General features: G+C 36.2%; 1 protein-coding gene across 2 annotated transcripts in view; it reads left to right on the top strand.

Moving 5' to 3' along the window:
* The window catches only part of Tmprss15 (transmembrane serine protease 15), a 122681-nt gene that overhangs the window by 5007 nt on the left and 95495 nt on the right, over positions 1-22179 (top strand). Inside the window, 5 exon segments of one of the 2 annotated variants that reach the window (NM_001105895.1) lie at positions 8302-8453; positions 12026-12070; positions 14204-14238; positions 17037-17081; positions 17181-17224. In NM_001105895.1, the coding sequence (NP_001099365.1) occupies positions 17185-17224 (40 nt within the window). In that variant the 5' untranslated portion in view covers positions 8302-8453; positions 12026-12070; positions 14204-14238; positions 17037-17081; positions 17181-17184. 2 annotated transcript variants of the gene reach the window in all.

The raw sequence follows: 22179 nt of genomic DNA, 5'->3' as shown, positions 1-22179 counted from the left end.
TGATGTGTGCTAGTCAAACCTGAAGCCTAGGAAGAATGTTCTAGCATAGTTTCATCTCAAATATGATATAAATAATTTTTTTACAAAATATACATTGCTTTCTTATTAAAAGCTACAGGGATATTGAAGGTATAATAAAGATTCTACAGTAACTGTCTTGTAGATATGATGTAAAGACACTTCAAAATCTTAAAATGACATACAGGTGTGGGCATGGGTGGGCGCATGCCTAGATGAAGATCTAAGTGTACTCTGTTTCAATGCAAATTCTTACCTTCATTTTCTTTTTATTTTCCTTCCTCCTCAGAATAGCACATCATTGTCATGTTTTGTTCAACCCAAGCAGTTATAAATAGTTCTTCAATCTGATGTGATGTAAGCTGTTACCTTAACTTTCTGTAATCTCTAGGGAGAAGCATTCTCTTCCCAAAATGATCTTGAGCTGAGTCAGACGAGTGGCCTCCACTACTCTGTCAAGGAAACTTCATGCTTTGAATTAAGATCAAGTATAATGAAAATAAAGGCAAATCATGCAACTATAAACCACTGTTCTGCATGCTGCAAAAATAGAGGGCAGGGTCACACCAAGGGGCAAACATAGATACATAATTTTAATAATCAGCAAAATTTGTATGAAAATGGCAGTCATGGGTAGGGGAGAGAACTCAGTCAGTGACATCTTTGCTGTGGATTCTTGAAGACTAGAGATTTTTGTCCAGAATTGACATAACCAAACAGATTTGTACTGGGCAGTTTAGGGTGGCAATGACAACTAGATTCCCAGCTAGATTTCCTTTCTGACCAGCTAACTAAAACAAAATTCAAATCAATGAGACCCAGAAAAAAATAAGAGATTCTGTCTTACTCAGGGAGGAGAGCTGAAGTGACCTCGGTCTTCACGTATATATAGTGTATGCACACCCTCCCTACACACAAAGGCAAATACCACCCCCATGAGAATATACACACATCCATGCCCATGTACACACAAAAAATGTAATAAATATCCATGAAAATTAAAACAAATAGTTTGTCTTCTCAACAATAAGCAATGAATGTCCACTGATGCTTCCGAATTTCTTACTTATTTTTGCCAGTCCCATAGAAGCCTTGCTTTGAACCATACAATTTACAGGTCTTTTAAGAACAAAGATACTGAGAAAGCATTTTATTAAGAAGATTCCATAGCCAACACCATCATGACATTCTATTGTGCTGAGGTATTATTCGCCTTCCTACCTTTGCGGTGCTTTTATAATTTTTAATATCCTAACTACCAAGGGTTACATAGAAGGCAATTGTTGAGTCCATGCAGCCTTAATTAGTTAATAATAAATCACTCTGTAAAAGTGCTATGAGGACACTGATTTAAAATATATTTTAAGGAAGTAGAAATATTTAAGAGTTCTATCAACATCAAGAAATGTCTTATGATTACCAAATAGCAGTGTATAGCAGATCACATATACACAACGTACAATAGTGAAAAGGAAATTTAGATAGTGTTGTCTAGATTGGATTGGCTGCTTCATCTGGTTTATGTTCACAACTTCAGAAGGAAGTTCATTCAGGGAGCGTGAAAAATATTCATGCTACTTAAAATTGATTCCCTCAAGCACTATTTATGGAAAGGCTGGGAATCCATGCTTAAGATTGTTGTGGACATCCAGAAAACATCCCACTGAGTAATCATTGCTTTCTAGTTTGAGTTACTAGAAGGAAGCTTTTTACCCTCAGCCTGGTGCACAGTTTATGCATTTCCATCCACTGACAGAAGCTGCAGCATGACATCTAGGCTTCACTCCCAACTTATCCCTTGGGTCTTCACCTCCTGAAGACTTCACAGTATTGCCATGCTAAGCGCAGGCTTGTTCATGTGTACTGTCTCAGGCACCAATTAAGATTTCATTTCTCCTTCCTGTTCTGTTTTGGCATCTGTATTGACTTTATCACGTAGATATGCCTACAGCCATCTTCATTCTTCAGTGTGATTTGTCTTCAGCTGGATTCCCATTCCTCTGCTTACCTCCTTCCTTCCCATCTGACATCAATCCATGCCACACCCCATCCCCATCGATGCATACCCCCCCCATTTTAAGTGAGAATTTCTAATTCAAAGCATTGGGCTATCATGCAAAGTACCACCCTCAAGATGGACGTGATGGAACTGTTTGTTTATCTTTTTAGTGGACCATAAAGACTGACCACAGAGGTCAGAAGAGTTTAGGTCTCAGGGAATTGAAGTTTTGTTTGCTCTGAATAGGAATGTGGGTGCTGAGAACTTAACACTGGTCCTCTACAGGAGCAAAACCTACTCTTATCCACCAACTCTTTTCTCCAGCCTAGAATCCTCTGTTCTTGTTTTATGCATTTTTTAAAATATATTTTTACACTCTAGATTTTATTCCCTTACCAGTCCACCTTCCAACTTTTCCACATCCCATACTTACTTCCCTCCCCTCACCCACTCCTTCTGTCTCCACGAGGATGTCTTTACCCCCTAGCCCACCAGACCTCTAAACTTCCTGGGGGATCCAGTCTCTTGAGGGCTAGGTGAATCTTTTGTGACAGAACCCAGAACTGTAAGTCTGCTATATATGTCTATATATGTGTTGGAGGCCTTATATCAGCTGGTGTATTCTGCCTGGTTGGTGATACAGTGACTGAGAGATTAATTGAGACTGCTGGTCCTCCTACAGGGTCGCCCTCCTCCTCATCGTCCTCCAGCTTTTCCCTAATTCAACAGAGGGGTCAGCAGCTTCTGTTCCTTGTTTGGGTGCACATATCTGCATCTGACTCTTTCAGCTGCTTGTTGGGTCTTTCGGGGGCAGTCATGATAGAACCCATTTTGTGAGTGACTCATAGTCTCCGTAATGGTGTTAGATCGTGGGGCCTACTCTTGAGCTGGAACCCAATTTGGGTCTGTCGCTGGACCTTCTTTTCCTCAGGCTTTTCTCCATTTCTATCCTGTAGTTCTTGGTCAGAGTTTTGACTGCAATAGCAACCCCATCCCTCACTTGATGCCCTCACTTCTGCTAGAGATGAGCTCAACAATTCAGTGGCAAAGAAATTGCCCTAGAAGCAGGGGGAGGGGAATGGAAGAGGCAGGGACCAGGAAGGGGGATATTTGAAATGTAAATACATAAAATATCCAATTAAAAAATACAATGACATAAGGTCAAATGAAGATTATTGGGAAAAGACAGGCCAGAGTTTTGTTACATTCTTTGGAACAATAACCTAGAAAAGGGAAATGTGTTAAGGAGAAAGAAAACAAGGAGCCATTCAGAGCTATTTAGTGTGTGCACACCCATGTGTGTGTGTGTCTGTGTGTGTGTGTGGGGTGTGTGAACTTGGACCTGATAATTGACTCATTTACTTCTGGTTTGAGGACCACAAAAAGGAAAGAGTCAGAGAAGATGTGTGGTGGACAAAATTCACACCCTTCAAGAGCACGAAGGCATCTGCCATCTGTATTTATGATTGGATTAACTATATGCAAAATGCAAAGACTAAGGGCCCAGTGGGAAAAACTTCAGAGACGACAGCATGAGTTAACATTTTCTTTGGAAAGATCGAGGAGAGGAAGAGCTATTAAAAGAACACAGAAGGGGGATACTCAGGATAACAGAATTGCATATCGACAAGGAGGCTCTGTGTGTAATCAGAATCTTTATTTGAACCCAGAGCACCCTGAGGAGCTCAGGTTTTCCATTTCTGCCTCCTAAGGGTTGGTATTGCACTTAGGAGGTAAATGCCTTCTCAGCATTTATGAGGGCACTGGGGATTAGAATCCCAATCCCTATTTTTGTGTGGATTCTCTTCAGCCTCAGGATTATCTTAAATAATCATGGAAGGATATCTATAGTCATAGGAAAAAAGTAACAAAATCACCATTAGATTTAAGCATTTTAATTTTTAAATTATAAAATCAGGAAACAGAAATGTTCACTTTCTCCTCTACCTTACAGTATACACTGTGAAAAAAAAAATGTATCTAAATTCCTTTAAAAACAGGACAATTGGGGTTGGGGATTTAGCTCAGTGGTAGAGCGCTTGCCTAGCAAGCACAAGGCCCTGGGTTCCGTCCCCAGCTCCGAAAAAAAAGAAAGAAAAAAAAAGACAATTTTAGTAACCTCACATGACATATTACTAAGAATTTCAAATAATAATCAATCTATTTTATAGTGTTTTACAATTGATGAATGCATTTTCACCATGTTTAAAATTGTGTGTGTGTGTGTGTGTGTGTGTGTGTGTGTGTGTGTGTGTGTCCAGTCTGAAGAAAGAACAGACAAAAGTTTTTTGTTCTCTCTCTCTTTTGGGGTACTGCTATCTGCTCTGTGGAAAGTGTTTTGATTCAGAGTATTAGCAGTTGGCTCCTTTAATAAAGGGCTGTTTACCCTCTGTGGCAATGTGCACTTTAAGTTTGCCCTTTTCATAGATGAGTCACAAAGTTCTGAAAGGAAAGGGCTGTATTTATTCAGCAAACCTAAAGGTTATCAGTATCATTAAGGAAAATATAAGATAAGAAACATTTTGATCTATTACATCCAATCTCTCTGTACAACGATAGGATTTATCTAGCTATAAAATTAAACAAAGGGAGGAGGAGCTGTGCAGCTCCTTTCCAAAAGAAAAAACAAAAATAAAAAAAAAACCGAGTACTTTAAAATAAAAATGGTTATTATGTTTTCTTTAAGGAATGATTTTCTCATTTATCTTAATAAATAAAATAAATCTCACAGAACAGGTACAGATCATTGACAAACTACCGAAAATAAGTTTCTGTCTACTTAGGAGATGAAACAAATACTTATCATAGTTTCCTTGATCGCTACCATATATCTTTCTTATCTCAACATTTATACTGAATGAGAAAATAAAGTATAACGAATGCAATTGTATGTGTGTTTGTAATATAGAACCTTTATCCTCACAGGTATAAATTATTAAGAGAAATATATTATTCACAACTAGAGAGACACATCTTTTGTACAAATATGTTTATGCCTGAGGTTGAATTAATCCAGTTAGTTACAACTGAGTGAAGGGAAATTTCAGAATTGCATTTTCTCTGCCCCAAATATCGTGTGCCTGTGTCTTCTACTGCCTGATTCAAGCAAAACAAAGTCAATTGTTCTGTATAATTAGATATGAGGGAATATATAGAGAAGATGCAGATTTCATTACCATTTAAATCATCTTTGGTGCAACAAAAGACAAAATAAAACCATGGAGCTGAAGAGTGACGATAAAAAACATTTCTGTGCACTGAGGACTTATTTTTAAAGCATATTTAATCCCAGCCACTTTAAGTCCATGCTTAAGCAGTGATATTCTGGCAAAGGGCACGGATTCTGAACACACAAAGGAAAAGGGAGGGATAAAAGAGAGGTTGAGAAAAGGGAAGCGGATGAGAGGGATGAGGAAATGGAAGCGGTCTCTATCAGAAGCAAATAGGAACAAAATACCCTTTTGACTGACAAAACCATCCAAGTAGTTAGCTATTTCCCCATCTATTCATATCTAAATTTCTTACAACAATACAAAACAATAGACGCATGTACCTGTCTCCATCTCTTTCGTAAAGACGAATGGTTCACTAAAGTTTAAAAAAAATGGTGGAAATTGTATTCATGGGATTCTAAGAAGCAGAGACGTGATTATCTCCTCTGTTATAAATAGACATGGTTATCCCATCAGTTATAAGAAGCCATAGGACGCTGCATAAAGTTCACCCCCTTGCTTTAGTTGTTAATGTTTGTATGACTATAAAGAAAACACGGACCAGTGTGAAGCATCATGGAAATCTCCTACCTTTCACGTCCTTTTCACTAAGGCTGGGATGAAACCCGAGAGTTGTATACCATTTAGGTGTTTTTTTTTTTCTATTTTTAATTTTCAGTTAACAAACTGCATAAATTATCAAAGCCTTAAAAAGTAGAAGGATTTTTTGTTTTGTTTTCCTTGATTTGCTTTGATTTTTCTGACATCACAACAAGTCTTGGTTTCTGTGACGGTTAATTCAATGATCTGTTGACCAGAATAGAGAAGATTCAACTGTTTGATTCTTTTAATACGCTGCATATGACTTTCAGCCATGGCTAGCCTAATGATCCCCAGATGGTCTTCAAATGGTTCTCTGATTCTGGCTACTATGTATAGACATAAAATTAGGCAAAGAATTGAAGCAGTACTTTTCTGTAGTTTATAATAATAATAATTATTATTATTATCATCATCATTATTATTATCATTATCATTATTAACATTAAAAATAAAAGTCCAATGGTTTCTTGTCTGTCTTCTCACATTAAACTTATAATGACTCTGTCTGGAGAAAAGTATAAAGAAGATAGCTTCTTTCTCTACAAGTGTAGAGCTAATCTCCAATAAAAGTAGAGTTTAGAGCGCTAGAGAAATGTCTCAGTGTTAAGGACATTTGCTCTTGCAGAAGACTAGAACTTAGCTCCTAGAACCCACACCAAGTGACGCACATCCAGCAGGAGATCCATCTTTCTGTTTCAGTCTCCCTGTACACCCAACTCATGTGTGCACACCCGCAACACTCCTGCCACTAATACATAGATATGTAAATAAAAAAATAAGATATTAAATAAATATTTAAAAAGCAGTGGTCAGCTGGCACAGAAAACTTAAGGAGTATTGAGGACCAGGTTGTAAGAAGTGACTGTAAATCACTGAATCCTTAATAAAGACAAGAGTTCCTTATGTATGAACATTTAGGAGCTCTGACTAATTAACAAGGTTCTGTTCCACTCATAAGATATGGTTACTGTGAATTAAGAAAATAATTGGACAGTTAAACTTCCCCCACATTTTCATATAATTAACTTAATAGATGTGAAGTGTGAGATAGTTTTAACAAAGTGTTTTGGTCATTTAAATAGTGAAAAGCCAGCTTCACAGAATGGAAATATTCCTGCTGGACTGTGAACCTGTAAAAGGATGCAACCATTAAAAAGGGACACGATGTCCTGTGAAATGGGAAAATACTGTGTTTTTCCAGAAACTTCCTGCTCTCAGTATATAATCATGGAAGTGACAAATAACTTTTACTCGAGACTACAGCCAGATAATGAAAATTTTCAGGGGTAACAAAGTCTTTGGAGATGCTCATTACCTTGAAGATACCATGGTTGCAAGAGAACAGTGGCATTATATTAGCACCAGCAGCCCTGGGTCAGAGTTGACTCTCCATCGTCACTTGGTCAGTCTTCAGGAGTGAACTTCAACCCGAGAAGTCCCTGTTCATCTACAGCACAAAATGCAAATCACCTTGAGTTTCTACTCCTCTGGGGTTGTAAGCAAAGGAGGAAACTCAAAGTTAACAGAAAAGAAGGAATGAAAACTCAACAAAATCTCTCCTGTCACTATTGCTTCCTGAGAACATCTGCTTCTTGTTTCCTTTTGTTTAACCTAAATGCTCAAAAATGTGTCCTCATTCTGACGGCTGGAAATAGCACAGACATGCCTGGGATTATTGGACATTTTATTTTTCAAAACCTTTCTACAATATAACAAAAAAATTACCCTTTAAACTGTAAAACACTGAGAGGGTTTTAAAATAAGGAGTCTACTATTGTGGCAGATCATGTAGGCAATAAAATTATTAGTTAGGAGGATAAATATCCTGAGTGTCCAGTAATTCCAGGTATGCTTGTCTTCTTTCCAGCCATCAAAATTAGGGCACTTTTTTAAGCATTTAGGTTATACAAAAGAAAAACAAATGCTAAGAGCATACCTTCTCAAAAGCTTAGTATCAGGCCTTTTGAAACCTTGTACAATTTATTCGAAGCAAGTGAAAGGATGTCAGATTTCTCTTGACCTAAAAACCCATCAGACAGATACATTACAAAACCACATAAAAAGCAAAACAACTGGACACTGTTTAAGTTAACACAAGAGACTGGGACCAGTGCTGTTTTCCTAGGTCCACACTGAACAGGGATGACACTCTGTAGGTAAGCATTTATCTTGTTGGGAAAAAAAAAAAAACTATTGACAGTTTCTAATTGTCCTTTCCTTCGAGGGTAAATTAGGAGAGTACTTTGTTGCGTCTGTTGCATTCATTCTTACTTCTGTATTTTAGAAAAGCAATCTCGTAAACTATGTTGCAGAGCAGAGCTTACAAAGCTCTTCACTGCTATAATAAGGACGGGGAGAGGATAACTAACTGGTACATTTTACAGATATTCTGCCTGAATTGAGAACAAATCACCTGAAGACTTTTACTCTTACATCATTACTGGTTTTTTTTCCCCTTTTGCTTTGCAGAAATGGCAGCGTTATTGTCCTCTTTGACCTTTTTTTTGCTCAGTGGGTATCAGATGAAAATGTAAAAGAAGAACTGATTCAGGGCATTGAAGCAAATATATCCAGCCAACTGGTCACTCTCCATATTGATTTGAACAGCATTGATATCGCAGGTATCTATGAACATTATTTGATTTCTTTGAGTCATTAAGCTATGAAATTAAGATTCTAGGAACATAGGAGCGAGGCAGGAGATTCGTCCTTGGCATTAGGTGCTTGTCGGATCGCCTCAGGTAGCACATTTACATGAGAAAAGTGAAATATTTGAACAGAAGCATCAGTGAGAGAGGTTTGGAAGCCATCAAATATAAAAAGGATTCTGAAAATGTCAGTGGGCAGAGAGTCTGTGAGTCTTGTCACATTCTAACTATGAGTTTCTTCAATCATTCATTAGGAAGTCAAATTATAGAATTTATGGTTGAGTCACAGACCTTGTGAGATTATGGTCAAGAGGCAAGAACAAACGTGTAATTAGAAATTGAAATAAAGAAAAAGAGGGATCGATGAGTTTAATCCAATCAATTGTCTACCAAAAAAAGTTAAGTTTATACTTAAAATGATAAAGCAATTTTTTATCTTAAGAATAAACAAAGGTAACATTGGAGATCTGGGGAGATGGCTCAGTAGGTAACAATGCATGACAGACAACTTGAGTTAAACTTCCTGAAGCTAAACTGGAAAGAACTAACTTTGAAAATCATTTGCTTTTTTATTAGATTGTTTATGTATTTATATTTCAAATGTTATCCCCTATTCTGCCCCCCCTCTCCTGTCTGCCCTCCCCCTGCTTCTATGAGGATGGTCCCCCTCCCACCTATCCATCCCCACCTCAACACCATGGCATTCCCAACACCAGGGAAAAAAGAGCCTTCATAGAACCAATGGCATCTCCTCCCACTGATACCAGACAATGCCATCCTCTGCTACACAATCTACTAGAGCCATGGGTTCCTCCATCTGTGCTCTTTGGTTGGTGGCTTAGTTCCTGAGAGCTCTGTGGGATCTGCTTGGTTGATATTGCTCTTTCCATGGAGTTGCAAACCCCTTCAGCTCCTTCAGTCCTTTCTCTAATTTCTATAAGCATACCCTCTTTACATATCATTCACACAAACACACAAGCACACACACACAGCACTCACACATACACACACTAACACATACACTCACACACACTCAAACAATTACACAAAAAATACTACACAAAATAATAGTCTTTAACACTAGACAATATGTCCCCTGAACCTCTAATTTTGTATATGAAGTTTCTCTTTAAAAGGGTCCCATTGAAGAGTTGTTCTTTCATCCATACAGTGTTTGAAAGGTACTTGGATCAGGAAAATACTAAATTAGTCAATGAATTAGCTCATTAATGAATTTCTCATTGAGTATGCTATTAGGAGGTATAGCATGTTTAACAAAAATTAACCTCTTTTGTGACTTTGTAGGATAGATAGGTAGATAGATAGATAGATAGATAGATAGATAGATAGATAGATAGATAGATAGATAGATAGATAGATAGATAGATTAGTCTGTGATATTAATGTGTGAGTGTGTGTGTGTGTGTGTGTGTGCGCGCACACGCTCGTGTGTGTGTTCACTTGTCAGTTTAAGATACCAGAGCAATAGAAACCGTCTCAGTTCAGGAATTGCCAATTGCCTGTATTGTATCTGCCTATGGTCATGTATGTGGGCATTTTCTTCTTAATGGCGGAACAATCAGCCCATGGTAGTTGATGCTTAGCCTGAAGAGATGGGCCTAGATTGTTTATAATAGTTTAATAGTTTTCTTATAATAGTTTAATAGCTGAGCAAGCTATTAAAAGGGAGCCAGTAAGCAGAGTTTTTCTTCTGACTTCTGCTTCAGTTCCTGCCCCCAAGTAAGATAAGGAGTAGGAATAAACACTTTCTTGTCCAAGTTGCTTTTGGTAATGCTGTTTATAGCAGCAACAGGAAAGCAAACTAAGTCATTTTCTTTCACCATAACTGTCCAGCCTCATCTCTGATAGAAACAACAGAGCTAGTCTCCTAGACCTGAACCTTCTGAGTCATGAGACTAAATGAACCTTTCTTCACTTCAGTTGCTTATCTTGTCACAACTATTAAAACTAACAAAAATGTGCTAATGTTACTGTATTTTTTATTCTAGTTCCCCTCCATTCAGTTCAAAAATATACTTATAGTCTGTGTAGTTTAGTTATAGCCAGCAGCAATTTTCTTTACTTTTCTATGTTCACAGTGCTTTATTTCTAGATGCTGAAGCTAAGTATATTTCCAAATTCATATTTTGCAAATATTAGGACACTCATATCCAAAATAACATCAGTAGATAAGTACACATGCCAAAAACAGCAGAGACAAACTGAATGACCACCATCAGTTCTGAGAAAGCACAAAGACAGTCAGTGCAGATTTGCTTTTCAATGAACTGCATCAGCTTGCAGAAGGATATGTCCCTTCTGTGTTTAGACTTTTTAGCAATTGATTCACACCTATGACACATTAGTATAGGATAATTTTCTTAACAGGACTGATTCATGAAGCACAATTTCCAGTTATTTTTCTGCTGAGTCCTTAATTACTTGCCAAGATGTTAGGTAAATTTCTCTGTATCTCAAGTAAAGCCACGTTTCCTTCAGTACAGCCTATAGAGTGGACATAGTGCATTTCGAACATGTAATGAAGTTAATTTGAAAGTTACCATTAGCCATCATTAGCTATACCAAATATGTTACCCATCAAAGCATTTTGTAAATAAGTCTAGCAGACTCTTTTTGTGGAATCATGTCCCCACTCCCATTTCGCAAAAGTAGAACAAAATCTAGAGGAGTTGGTGAATTGCTCATCATATACTGCTCACAACAGAGAAGGAACTCTGACCCAGGCATTTTGAGACTATTGTTTTTCTTCTTGATCATCACTAAAGTTTGCTTATAATAGTTATATGATTGAAAAAGAACGCTTGATTTCTTTCAAGTAATTTTTTTCTGAGTAAATTTTCTCTTCGATGTGTGTTCACGTCAGTAGTTTCTTTGACAAACTATTTGACAGATGTGTTAAAATTAATTGTAAGGGGTCCATATACTTGCATAACCTGAAAGATGAAATTAATGATCAAAAACTCAGATCGTGGTTCAAGGCAACCATATCTTCTTGAGTTGACTTTAGTTTGTCTTACACATACCACATACTATACTGCAAAAGTCACTCAAGAACAGGCTCAAGTCAAAGTTATGTTATATTTGATTCTCTGATTATCTTAAAACATATCTGTAAACACAACAAGCTTAACTTTTGCTATGTGTGTTTAATATTTGCATTATACAACTTTTAAAATATATTTGATTTTTAAATTTATTTTTATTATTCCTGGGAATGGAAAGTCTGATAGGTTTTGTTATTAGTTGAATATAAACTATTCCTTATAACTATAGCAAGAATGATTAGATACTCTTCATGAATTGATACAGAACAAAGCAAACTTACCTTAGGTAAGTTCTATAAACTAATTATATACTTACTAAAAATATTCCTAAAAGTACATAGACACATAATAAATAGGAATACTATGAGAAAAATGGAACTCAAAAATACAAATGTCCTTTGAAGGAATATTCAAACTGTATACAATGATTTATATTTATATTATAAAGCAAAGTATAAAATCATCTTTATTTTCTTCTAGCATCTTTGAGCAACTTCTCAACACCATTCCCTCTGACAACTTCAGGTCAGTATTTGTATTTATCACATTGTGTGTGTGTGTGTGTGTGTGTGTGTGTGTGTGTGTGTGTGTGTGTGTGTTTGTGTGTGTGTGTGTGTGTGTGCACACGCGCACTCGTGCGTGCGTGTGTTTTGTGAGTACAGTAATGTCTGTGAACATGTAGATATAGACCTGCGGTTGAAGAATGCTGTTCTGCATCCTTCTTTCAATCTTATGTTTTCAGACAAAAATGTTGGCCAAACAGGCTGAACAGCAAGCTCTCGGGACCCACCTGCCTTTCCTCACACACCAGCTATAGGATACACAACCAGGCCTTGTTTTTGGAGTGGAGAAGGTTTCAAAACAGGGTGTTTTTTTCTATGTAGCTTTGGCTGTCCTTGAACTCACTCTGTAGAGCAGACTGGCCATAAACTCACTGTCTTTGCCTCCCAAGTGCTGGGATTAAAGATGTGCCACCATTGTCTGGTCAGACCTGAATTCTCTAGGAGTTCCGGGGATCTGAACTCAGTTCCTCATGCTTACATGACAGGCACTTTGCTGACTACACCATTTCACCTGCTCACTACTCAGTGATCATCAAAAATTCATGACATTATAGAAGAATATATTTTATTTCTGCAGATAACTATGATATGTAGTCTTCATTTTAAAATATGAAAATCATATTTCGGTTAGAAGTAATGTAGCTGAGGTTATTATAAACTTAATAATATCTAGCTATTTATGTCAAGGACAGATTTCTGATTTCAATACTCTTATTTTCAACTGTATATTGTAGGCGTATTGTGTTACAGCTAACCCATGTCATAAGATGCTGGAGATCACACCTCTAAAATAATCACTGAGGAAATGTATTACATTTCTGGAAAGCAAGCCAAACTCTTTGCTAACTTGTCCACATCAGCACCTCTCTGTCTCTTTTATTTAAATTTCTATCTGACTCATAATAGTTAGAGCTTCCTCTTGTCTCATCATGGTAACATCACTATTGGTAGAATTCTCTCCAGAGAATGTTGGAACTTTTTGTTCAAGACTAGTTTATTAAATAGTAACCAGAAATCTGAAAACTCAATTGCCAACTACCAGATCCAATAGGCGTCTTGTTTAATAAATTCTTCGAAATCAGTGTCCTAAAATTGTGTGATTACTAGTTTTCCCTCGAGCGTTGGAGAAGTTATCCTAAATATCAATCTTAACTATATATCACTAATAAGTGGAAATCAGAAGATTGTAAAGATAATACTCCTAGTGTTCATGATATTTCCACAATATTTGAGACAAGTACATAACTGGGCCAATCATTACATCACTTTGATTTCAGGCAGACCTGTTAGGAAAGTGACCTTTTGCACATTTAAAAGACAAAAAAGAATAAATAGGAGGATGGAGAGATAGCTCAGTGCTCTGACGAAGACCTGAGTTGGACTCAGCATATACATTATAGCCAACAACTCTTAGTGATTCGAGTTCCGGGTTATCCAAGCACTCTGACTTGCATGAACAACCCACACATATTTGTGGTGCATATCTATGCATGGAGGCAAGACACTCCCTCATCTAAAAAACAAGTTAATCTTTTTTTTTAAATAAAGAAAAATAACATGCTCAGGGTAACAAAGGTCATGTCAGTGTCAGAAAACAAAATGTCAGGTAGGAGGCATGCTTCGACTATGAGATGAGCGGTCATGTCTCCTACCTCGTGTCTCCTACCTGTATCCAGTTTGGAAACTTTTAGTTCATAGGCATAAGATTAGTGATTCCTGATTTTAACTTAATGATCATTGAAAAGCATCATCTCTTACAAAAGAAAGATTGGGTAAAAGTCTAAAACCTACATTTTAATATTTTAAAAGCCAATGAGTAATAAATACTAAAGCTTAGTTTATTAATCTAACTTAATTATCTTGCTTTGTAGTTATGTATCAAAAACATCACATTTAAGCCCATAATTTCACAAAATTGTCTTCAACTAAGATAACTATAAAGTATTAAAATAAAACATAAAAGCATAGAATCAAAGCATAGCCAGATAAACAAAAATAGTCCAAATAAACTTTTTAGGTGAAATATTATACAATAAAATCCTTATAACCAGTCTAAAATATGAAATAATAATTTTAATTTCACTTGTATTTGTAGATAAGTAATAGCTAGCAGTTTAATGACAACTTCAGGTTGGCCTTAATATTGTTCTTTATTTTATTAATAATTTCGTTCTGTGAATGTATGTGTATGCCTGTGTTCATGTGTGTGCAACTGTGTGCATGTGTGTGTATCTGTGTGCATGTGTGTGCATCTGTGTGCATGTGTGTGTGTAAATGCATGTTTATATTCATTTTTGTATGTCTGTTCATCTCTCTCTCTCTCTCTGTGTGTCTGGTGTGTGTGTGTGTGTGTGTGTGTGTGTGTGTGTGTGTGTGTGTGTGTGTACCTGCCATGGTGCACTTGCTGAAGTCTAGGAAAACTCTCTTTATTCCTTGCAGATTTAAAGAACTAAATTCATGTCACTAAGCTTGAAAACAAGAACCTATTTCATGACAGGCATGCTTTGGTTTCTATTATGACTTATACATTTGAGTCTCTTAATTCTAGAAAAAATACTAAAAAATTAAGAACAAAATAAAAACAAAGAAAACAAAAACAAAAGAAAGCCAAATAATCATTATATTATATTTTATTATTTAGTGTTTGTTTATCTCTTAATGAGCAAAAAGAAAGGGGGTAAATTAGGTTGAGTGAAGAGGTGGGGACATTCTGTAAGGAGATTAGGAGGGAGAATGGTAGTTAGAATATATCACATAGAGGAGGAAAGTACTTCAGGCTGAAACAATAATTCATTTCCAGTAAATACTATGAGAACCATTATTTTGAGATTGACCTCATTCAAATATATTAGTGAAAAACACTGTTTCTAGGAATGGCAAGATCTGGTATTTGGATATGTCATTCTATAGAACTATAGCATAAATAGTTACTTTTCTTAAATTAATACCAAACAAAGAAAACTTCGCTTTCAGAAATTATGCAAGTAGATTATTCAGTTACTAGAAATTCACACAAGACATCAAAGCCAGATAATAAATAGGACAGTGTGATAACTTGGCAAAAAAGGAACTTAAAAAACAGATGTCCTTTGACAAATATTCGAGTCGTTTCCAGTATTTTACAGCCTATTTTAAAATCAGTACTCAAATCAGTTTTACTTTCTTAAAGCATCTTGGGTTCTCACAACAACAATTCCTGCAATGACTTCATGGAGGTCAGTACTAAACAGTACAATGGTAACCTCGTATAGAACCCCATAAAGGTGCACAATTATTTAGCAATTAATAGCTGTAAAAAACTTTTTATGAATCATACAGGAAATTTAATGAATGCATCTAGAGACAAAGGAGAAAGTTGAGTAATATATAATATACTAATATAATATATACTAATGGTTCACAATAAACTAAAATTATGTGCAATGTTATATTTTAAATGCATTCATTTTTTTATTTATTATACTCTATGAACGAATGTTCTTCTTGCTTATCTGTGTGCACACTATGTATATGCCCAGTGCCTATGAAGGTCAGAAGAGGGTGCCTTATTCCTGGGAACTACAGTTACAAATGGTTGAGAACTACCGTATGGATGCAGAGTAGACTTCCCAGGTCTTCTGTAAGAATAACAAGGCCTCTTAACCACTGAGTTACCTCTCCAGCCTCATTGGATGAAGCATTAAATAGTACTTGAATCATTTTATTAAAATACGTGATGATTACATTTATCATTTTATTTTCTTAGATATTTGATGTATTTACATTTCAAATATTATCACCTTTCCCCCCTCCAACAATACCCCCTCCCCATGCTTCTATGAAGATGCCCCCACTCCTACCCACCAACTCCACCCTCAACACCCTGGCATTACCCTACCTTGGAGAAACGAGACTTCACAGAACCAAGGACTTTTCCATTTTGGTCTTCGTTCTCCTTGGGCTTCATATATTCTGTGATTTTTTTATTTAGGTATTCTAAGCTTTGGGACAAATACCCACTTATCAGTGAGTGCACACCATTTGTGTTCTTTTGTGACTGGGTTACCTCACTCAGGATGATATTTTCTCGTTCTATCCTTTTACCTATGAATTTCATGTAGTCATTATTTTTAATATCTGAGTAGTACTCCATTGTGTAGATGTACCACATTTTCTGTATCCATTCCTCTGTTAAAGGGCATCTGGGTTCTTTCCAGCTTCTGGCTATTATAAATAAGGCTGCGATGAACATAGTGGAGCATGTGTCCCTGTTATATGTTGGAGCATCTTTTGGATGGATGCCCAAGAGAGGTATAGATGTGTCCTCGGGTAGTACTATGTCCAATTTTCTGAGGAGCTGATTTCTAGAGAAGTTGTACCAGTCTGCAATCCCACCAACAATGGAGGAGTGTTCTTCTTTCTCCACATCCTCACCAGCATCTGCTGTCATCTGAGGTTTTGATCGTAGCCATTCTCACTAGTCTGAGTTGGAATGTCAGGGTTGGTTTGATTTGCATTTACCTGATGACTAAGGATGTTGAACATTTCTTTAGGTGCTTCTCAGCCACTCCATATTCCTCAGTGATGATTATTTTAATGTCACCTATCTTTTCAGTCCACTGGCAACCTAAAATCAGGATCAATAACATATCTACAATAGGTGCTAAAGATGCAACAACCACAACTAAAACCACAAACAACAGCCACACAAATACCATGAGAAAAAGCAACTTACACTGTAACAATGAGTTACAATAAATTTACATCATAAATCTGAGTATCAAAGCAACTTTTCTTTCTTCTAGGGTCTTTGGATAACTTCTCAACACCAACTGTTACAACCACCTCAGGTTAGTTCTTACAGCATCAAACTGGCTTAAACTATAACAATGATTTACAATAAATTATATCATAAATCTGAGCATCAAAGCAACTTTTCTTTCTTCTAGGATCGTTGGATAACTTCTCAACACCAATTGGTACAACAACCTCAGGTTAGTTCTTACAGCATCAAATTGGCTTAAACTATAACAATGATTTACAATAAATTATATCATAAATCCTAGCATCGAATCAACTTTGCTTTCTTTTAGCACAATGGGTGAGTTCTCAATAGTAATTGTTTCACCAACTTCTGGTGAATCATAACAGCATGACACTGATTGCCATAAACATACAAAACTATTTGTCAACTAAAATAGCTGTAAAAAATTAAAATAACAAAATATGTATATATCTAGATCCACACAAGATTATATAAGTTATCATGTGTTAACGATTTACAGTAAGCAAAAAATGCTAAGGTAAAATATTATACAGAGGAAATATATAATGAATAGCTAATACTCACTTAAAATATTTTCATTCCTGAAATATTTATTTATTTATCTATTTATTTTTACTTATTCACTTTCTATCCTGCTCAACACCCACCTCCCAGTCACCTGTGCCCACAGACCTTGCCTTTATCCCCCCACCCCTTCTCCTCTGCGCTGGGGAGGGACCCCCTCGGCTATCCTGCCACTCTGGTACACCAAATCTCTGTAAGACTAGGTGCATCTTCTCTCACTGAGGTGAGACAAGGCAGTCCAGCTAAAAGAACTTACCCCACATACAGGAAACGGCTTTTGGATAGCCCGGCTCCAGTTGTTCTGGAGTCTTAATATTTTTTTATACTTTTTAAAGTTTTTGCCATTATTTAGAAATTATCTGGTGCCTCAGTGGTTTCATAAACTCTCTAAGGAACAAACATGGTTGTGTATTTGGGAATAATATCACTATTGTCTCACTTATTCTTGCATTCTTATTTTTAATATCCATTGCCAGGCAAGAAATCACTAGGATTGAAGTGTTTTCTAGAAAAAATGCCAGATTTATCCGATATTCAGACACTCCCTTTTGACTATATTCTCTGCACACAACAGAGACAGGGTTGTTCTGCAAACATGGTCCTGTTATCATCAGTAATAAAATGAGGCTTAATTTATTTAGTCAATTTTTTCCGTAGAAGTGTACTATAAGCTGGTTCCCAGGAGGTTACTTTTCTATTTATTCATTGATTTATTCCACAAATAGAAGACATGTGTCATACTCCACATATAGAAGTCACAGGACAACGTGTGGGAGTCAGTCAGTTCTCTCATTCATTACATGAGTCTCAGCATCACATTCAAATCACCAGGTTTGAGAGCAAGTGTCTTCACTCTGAGCCATATTGCCTGCCCAGGTCTTCCTATGAAGTGCCATTTTCTCTAGAATCCTAGTCATTTGCACATTGTGCTTCTCTTGTTTTTTGTTTGTTTGTTTGTTTGTTTGTTTGGGTTTTTTTGTGATTGCAATTTAATTACATTCCTCTCTTCCCTTTTCTTCCTACAAACTCTGCCATATATCCCTCCCTGCTTTTCTTCTAATTGATGGCCTCCTTTTTCATTGTTATTGCATGCATACATGTATTTTCATATACATACAACTCATATATGAGGTACACATAGTCTATATATAAGTGATATGTCCAAGATATCAGATATATGATATATATGATATATTCAGGCATGTATTATATAGGTATATACATGTATATGTGTATGTATATGTATGTGTATATATATTACAAAATCTAACCTGTTGAGTACATATTATGTTACTTGTATGTATGTGTTCAGGGCTGACCCTTTGGCAGTGAACAATTGGTGTGTTCTTCTCTGGGGAAACCCACCTCTTTCACTCCCAGCTTTTTGCAGCTCCTTGTGTAGGGTTAAGGTCTGGTGGGGTTTTCCCCTGTACAGTATGGCATGCCTATTGGTGTCATCCTCTTTCAGCTCACACTTAGTTGGTCACCATGGTGAGACTTGCCTTGGCCTTAACCTACTCTTCATGGTAAATGGCCAAAGTATGCCCCACTATTTAAATAAACTCGACAATATCAAAAACTCTAATCTCTCCCAATTGTTCTCTCCTAATTGTTTGAAAATTCTCAGACCCCTGGAATTCCTAAAGTATCAGGTAAAATTGAACACTATACACGAAGTCACAAACATACAATGGTTCAACTTTAGAATTTGGCCACTGTGATATAAAATGTACGTGTTACATTCTAATCTGTAATTTTAGTATTTAGTAAATACATAAAACATCCCATACTTTATTACAAAGTAGACCTCTTCCATGGTTTTACCGAGTTATAACTTAATACAAGTTCTCTGGGCAAATTTAATACAGCTAATCTGAGGTAGGATGTTAGTTCATTAGCTGTATTAATGCAGCTTTGGCATGGCCTTATCTATAATGATGGTTTTAATCAAGGGATAAACCTACAATACATGGAAGAGCATCTGCAAGTGTTATATCTCTTCCTATACATACGTGTACATTATTGTGATAAACATTTCACTGCATTTTAAAAGCCACATTATGGTGTTCTCGTGAAATACACAAATTTTCAATGTTATTCTTGTACTTTCGGGTCAGTTATTAAAGCAAATCATTTGTACATAAACTACGTGACTCAAGAACAACATGAAAGATTCCTAGTGACTTATGAATGCTGTGTACAGGATGAATGAACTTGAAAGGGGGTGACTCATGTCCCTTGTAACATAAATTTTCAAGGCAAAAGACTTTATCATGCTGACTTCAAGGACGTGGAATTGTGCTTTCACAGTACTTTCTGTGTTCTACTTTTATCTCACTAATCTGTCTATCTCAGATTACAGACATATAAGAAAGATATTTCTGGTACTATAAATGTCCTCTCCCTGTACAATATGTTCTGGTGCAGTGTTTGAAGTGTAAAATCAACCCTGATTCATTAATTAAAATGATTTATTACTGATAACAACAATTTAGAGTCCGTGGAAAGTTCATGACAGTGTGAAGAAACCACAGTGATGTTTAGACACAGAAAAAAGAGGACCCAACACTTTGAAAATTGTCAGTTAGTCACATTTATTTTTAAAATATGAAGAAATACTAACAGTTCCAAATATCATCTACACACACACACACACACACACACACACACACACACACACACATAATGTTCAACAACAACAACAATAATAATAATAATAATGGTTTCCTTTGAAAAATAATTGTTGATAACAGACTGAAAAGATAGCTTAATATTTCAAGACATTCTTCATGAGACTTGAAAATAATCAACAGGCATCTAAATTAGTGTCCTATTTTCTAGTTGTCAGTTTACAAACTCATTAATTGAATTGAGTTCTTGATGCTCTATTAGATGCATAAAATATTCTAGAAGTGCATGGAATGGCTCAAGAATGAGAAAATAAATGTTAGAAATAAGAATACCCATTGGGGCTTATGGACAAGAAACCGGGAAGGGGAATAACATTTGAAATGAAAGTAAAGGAATATATCTAATAAAAATTAAAAAGAAGAAATACAGAAGAAAGCGTTCAACATTTTCTGCTGAACTATGTTGAACAAATCAGTGAAGCGATTGTGAAACCTATCCAAACATAATGCCCAATGCCTTCTGTAGGCAGGACAAGATAGTGGAAGAGGTTACAGAAGCTAAAACGAAAGAGCCAATGCACCTTTCCATCAATTAAGTTATAAGAATAAAGCCGGGGTTGGGGATTTAGCTCAGTGGTAGAGCGCTTGCCTAGCAAGCGCAAGGCCCTGGGTTCGGTCCCCAGCTCTGGAAAAAAAAAATGAATAAAGTCAATATATACTTGTACTTGTCTTTCTTATCGGACATGAGCAAGGGATATTCAAAATCAAGTTAAAGATGTGATATAAAAACAATAATGTATCTCAGTGCTACTGAACTTACAAGCATGCCCAGAGGTTTAGTTTATAATGCCCAATATCACATAAAAATGTTCTGTGAAATTGCTCACTTGACATGACATAGTCTAATTTATTCACTGACCAACTGCAGCAACTACACCTTATGTACTTAGAAAGCTATTTAGTATCTTAGAATTTAATAAATATCACGTAGATGATAAATATTAAAACACTTGCCTAAGATGGAGCCTAGATATTTCTTGTTTCTATAAAGTAGAATAAAAGTAAAAATTCAGAGATTATGCCACTGTGGACACCAGAGCAATTCACACAAAGGAAGACAAAACCAGTATTAATTCGATCAGTTTTCCTACTGACTTACATCAAAATAACATCAGCGTAATAGTAGCAACTTCCTATTGTTTTAAAAGAACATTTTTCTAACTCTAGATTTTAAACAAGATTTTAAATTGGGGTTGCTCATTTAAATCTGGTAACTTATTCAACAATCAATATTGTTTCCAACTATTTTCTTTCACTGGATTTCTTAATTAACTCATAAGCAATTGTAAGGTAACTAGGTAATGAAATACAATATTCTCCTTGGCATTAAGTTCTTGTAGCATATGAGTCCTGAATCCCACTTCTCATTTATTCCTCTCATACCGCGAGACACTATAGATTTATAGAGAGGAACAAGGCAATTAAACTTGAAAACTGCAGTTTTCAAGCAGTAATTTATTATGAATATGTCTTTCAGGGATGTTAAGTTTATTCTCATTTTTATATGCCTTGAAGATAGAGTTTGAGAAAAATCAACAAACACATGCATCATATACCCAGCATTAGTACTACAATAAATTCTGCCAAAGAGAATTTTTATATGATAACAGGTAAAAAGTCCATGTGGATTATGTTCTTTTGTTCAGCTGCCTTTGTCGCCAATTACTGTAAAGTTTTACTAACCAATTTGGAGCACTAGAAGGGAGTGACAGGAGCTAAGGTAACATTACACAGAGTGATTTCTTGGCTGGTGCAGTGTGCCTGGAGTGGTACTTTGGGACACTTGCTTATATGCTTGCAGGCTTCCTATAATGTCACTTGTTCTAGTCCTTTGTTTCTGACTGTGCAAGCAATGATTTCAGAAACACAAAGGTTTCAATACTATAGGCTTTTCCTATTTCATACAAAACGCAACATCTTGCTACTATTCTACTATGTGTTAGAATTTGAGAATAGAAGAAAGTAACAGCCTGGATTTGTGAATGACATGATGGTGGGTTGAAAGAATCTAGGAAGATTTGTACCCTGAATTTATCAAGCCAGAGACTTTAT

This window comes from Rattus norvegicus, chromosome 11 (assembly GCF_021556685.1).
Source record: "Rattus norvegicus strain SHRSP/BbbUtx chromosome 11, alternate assembly SHRSP_T2T, whole genome shotgun sequence".
In the NCBI taxonomy this organism is placed as follows: domain Eukaryota; kingdom Metazoa; phylum Chordata; class Mammalia; order Rodentia; family Muridae; genus Rattus; species Rattus norvegicus.
The sequence above is the reverse complement of the archived record's forward strand: the minus strand, read 5'-3'. Positions and strand labels throughout refer to the sequence as shown.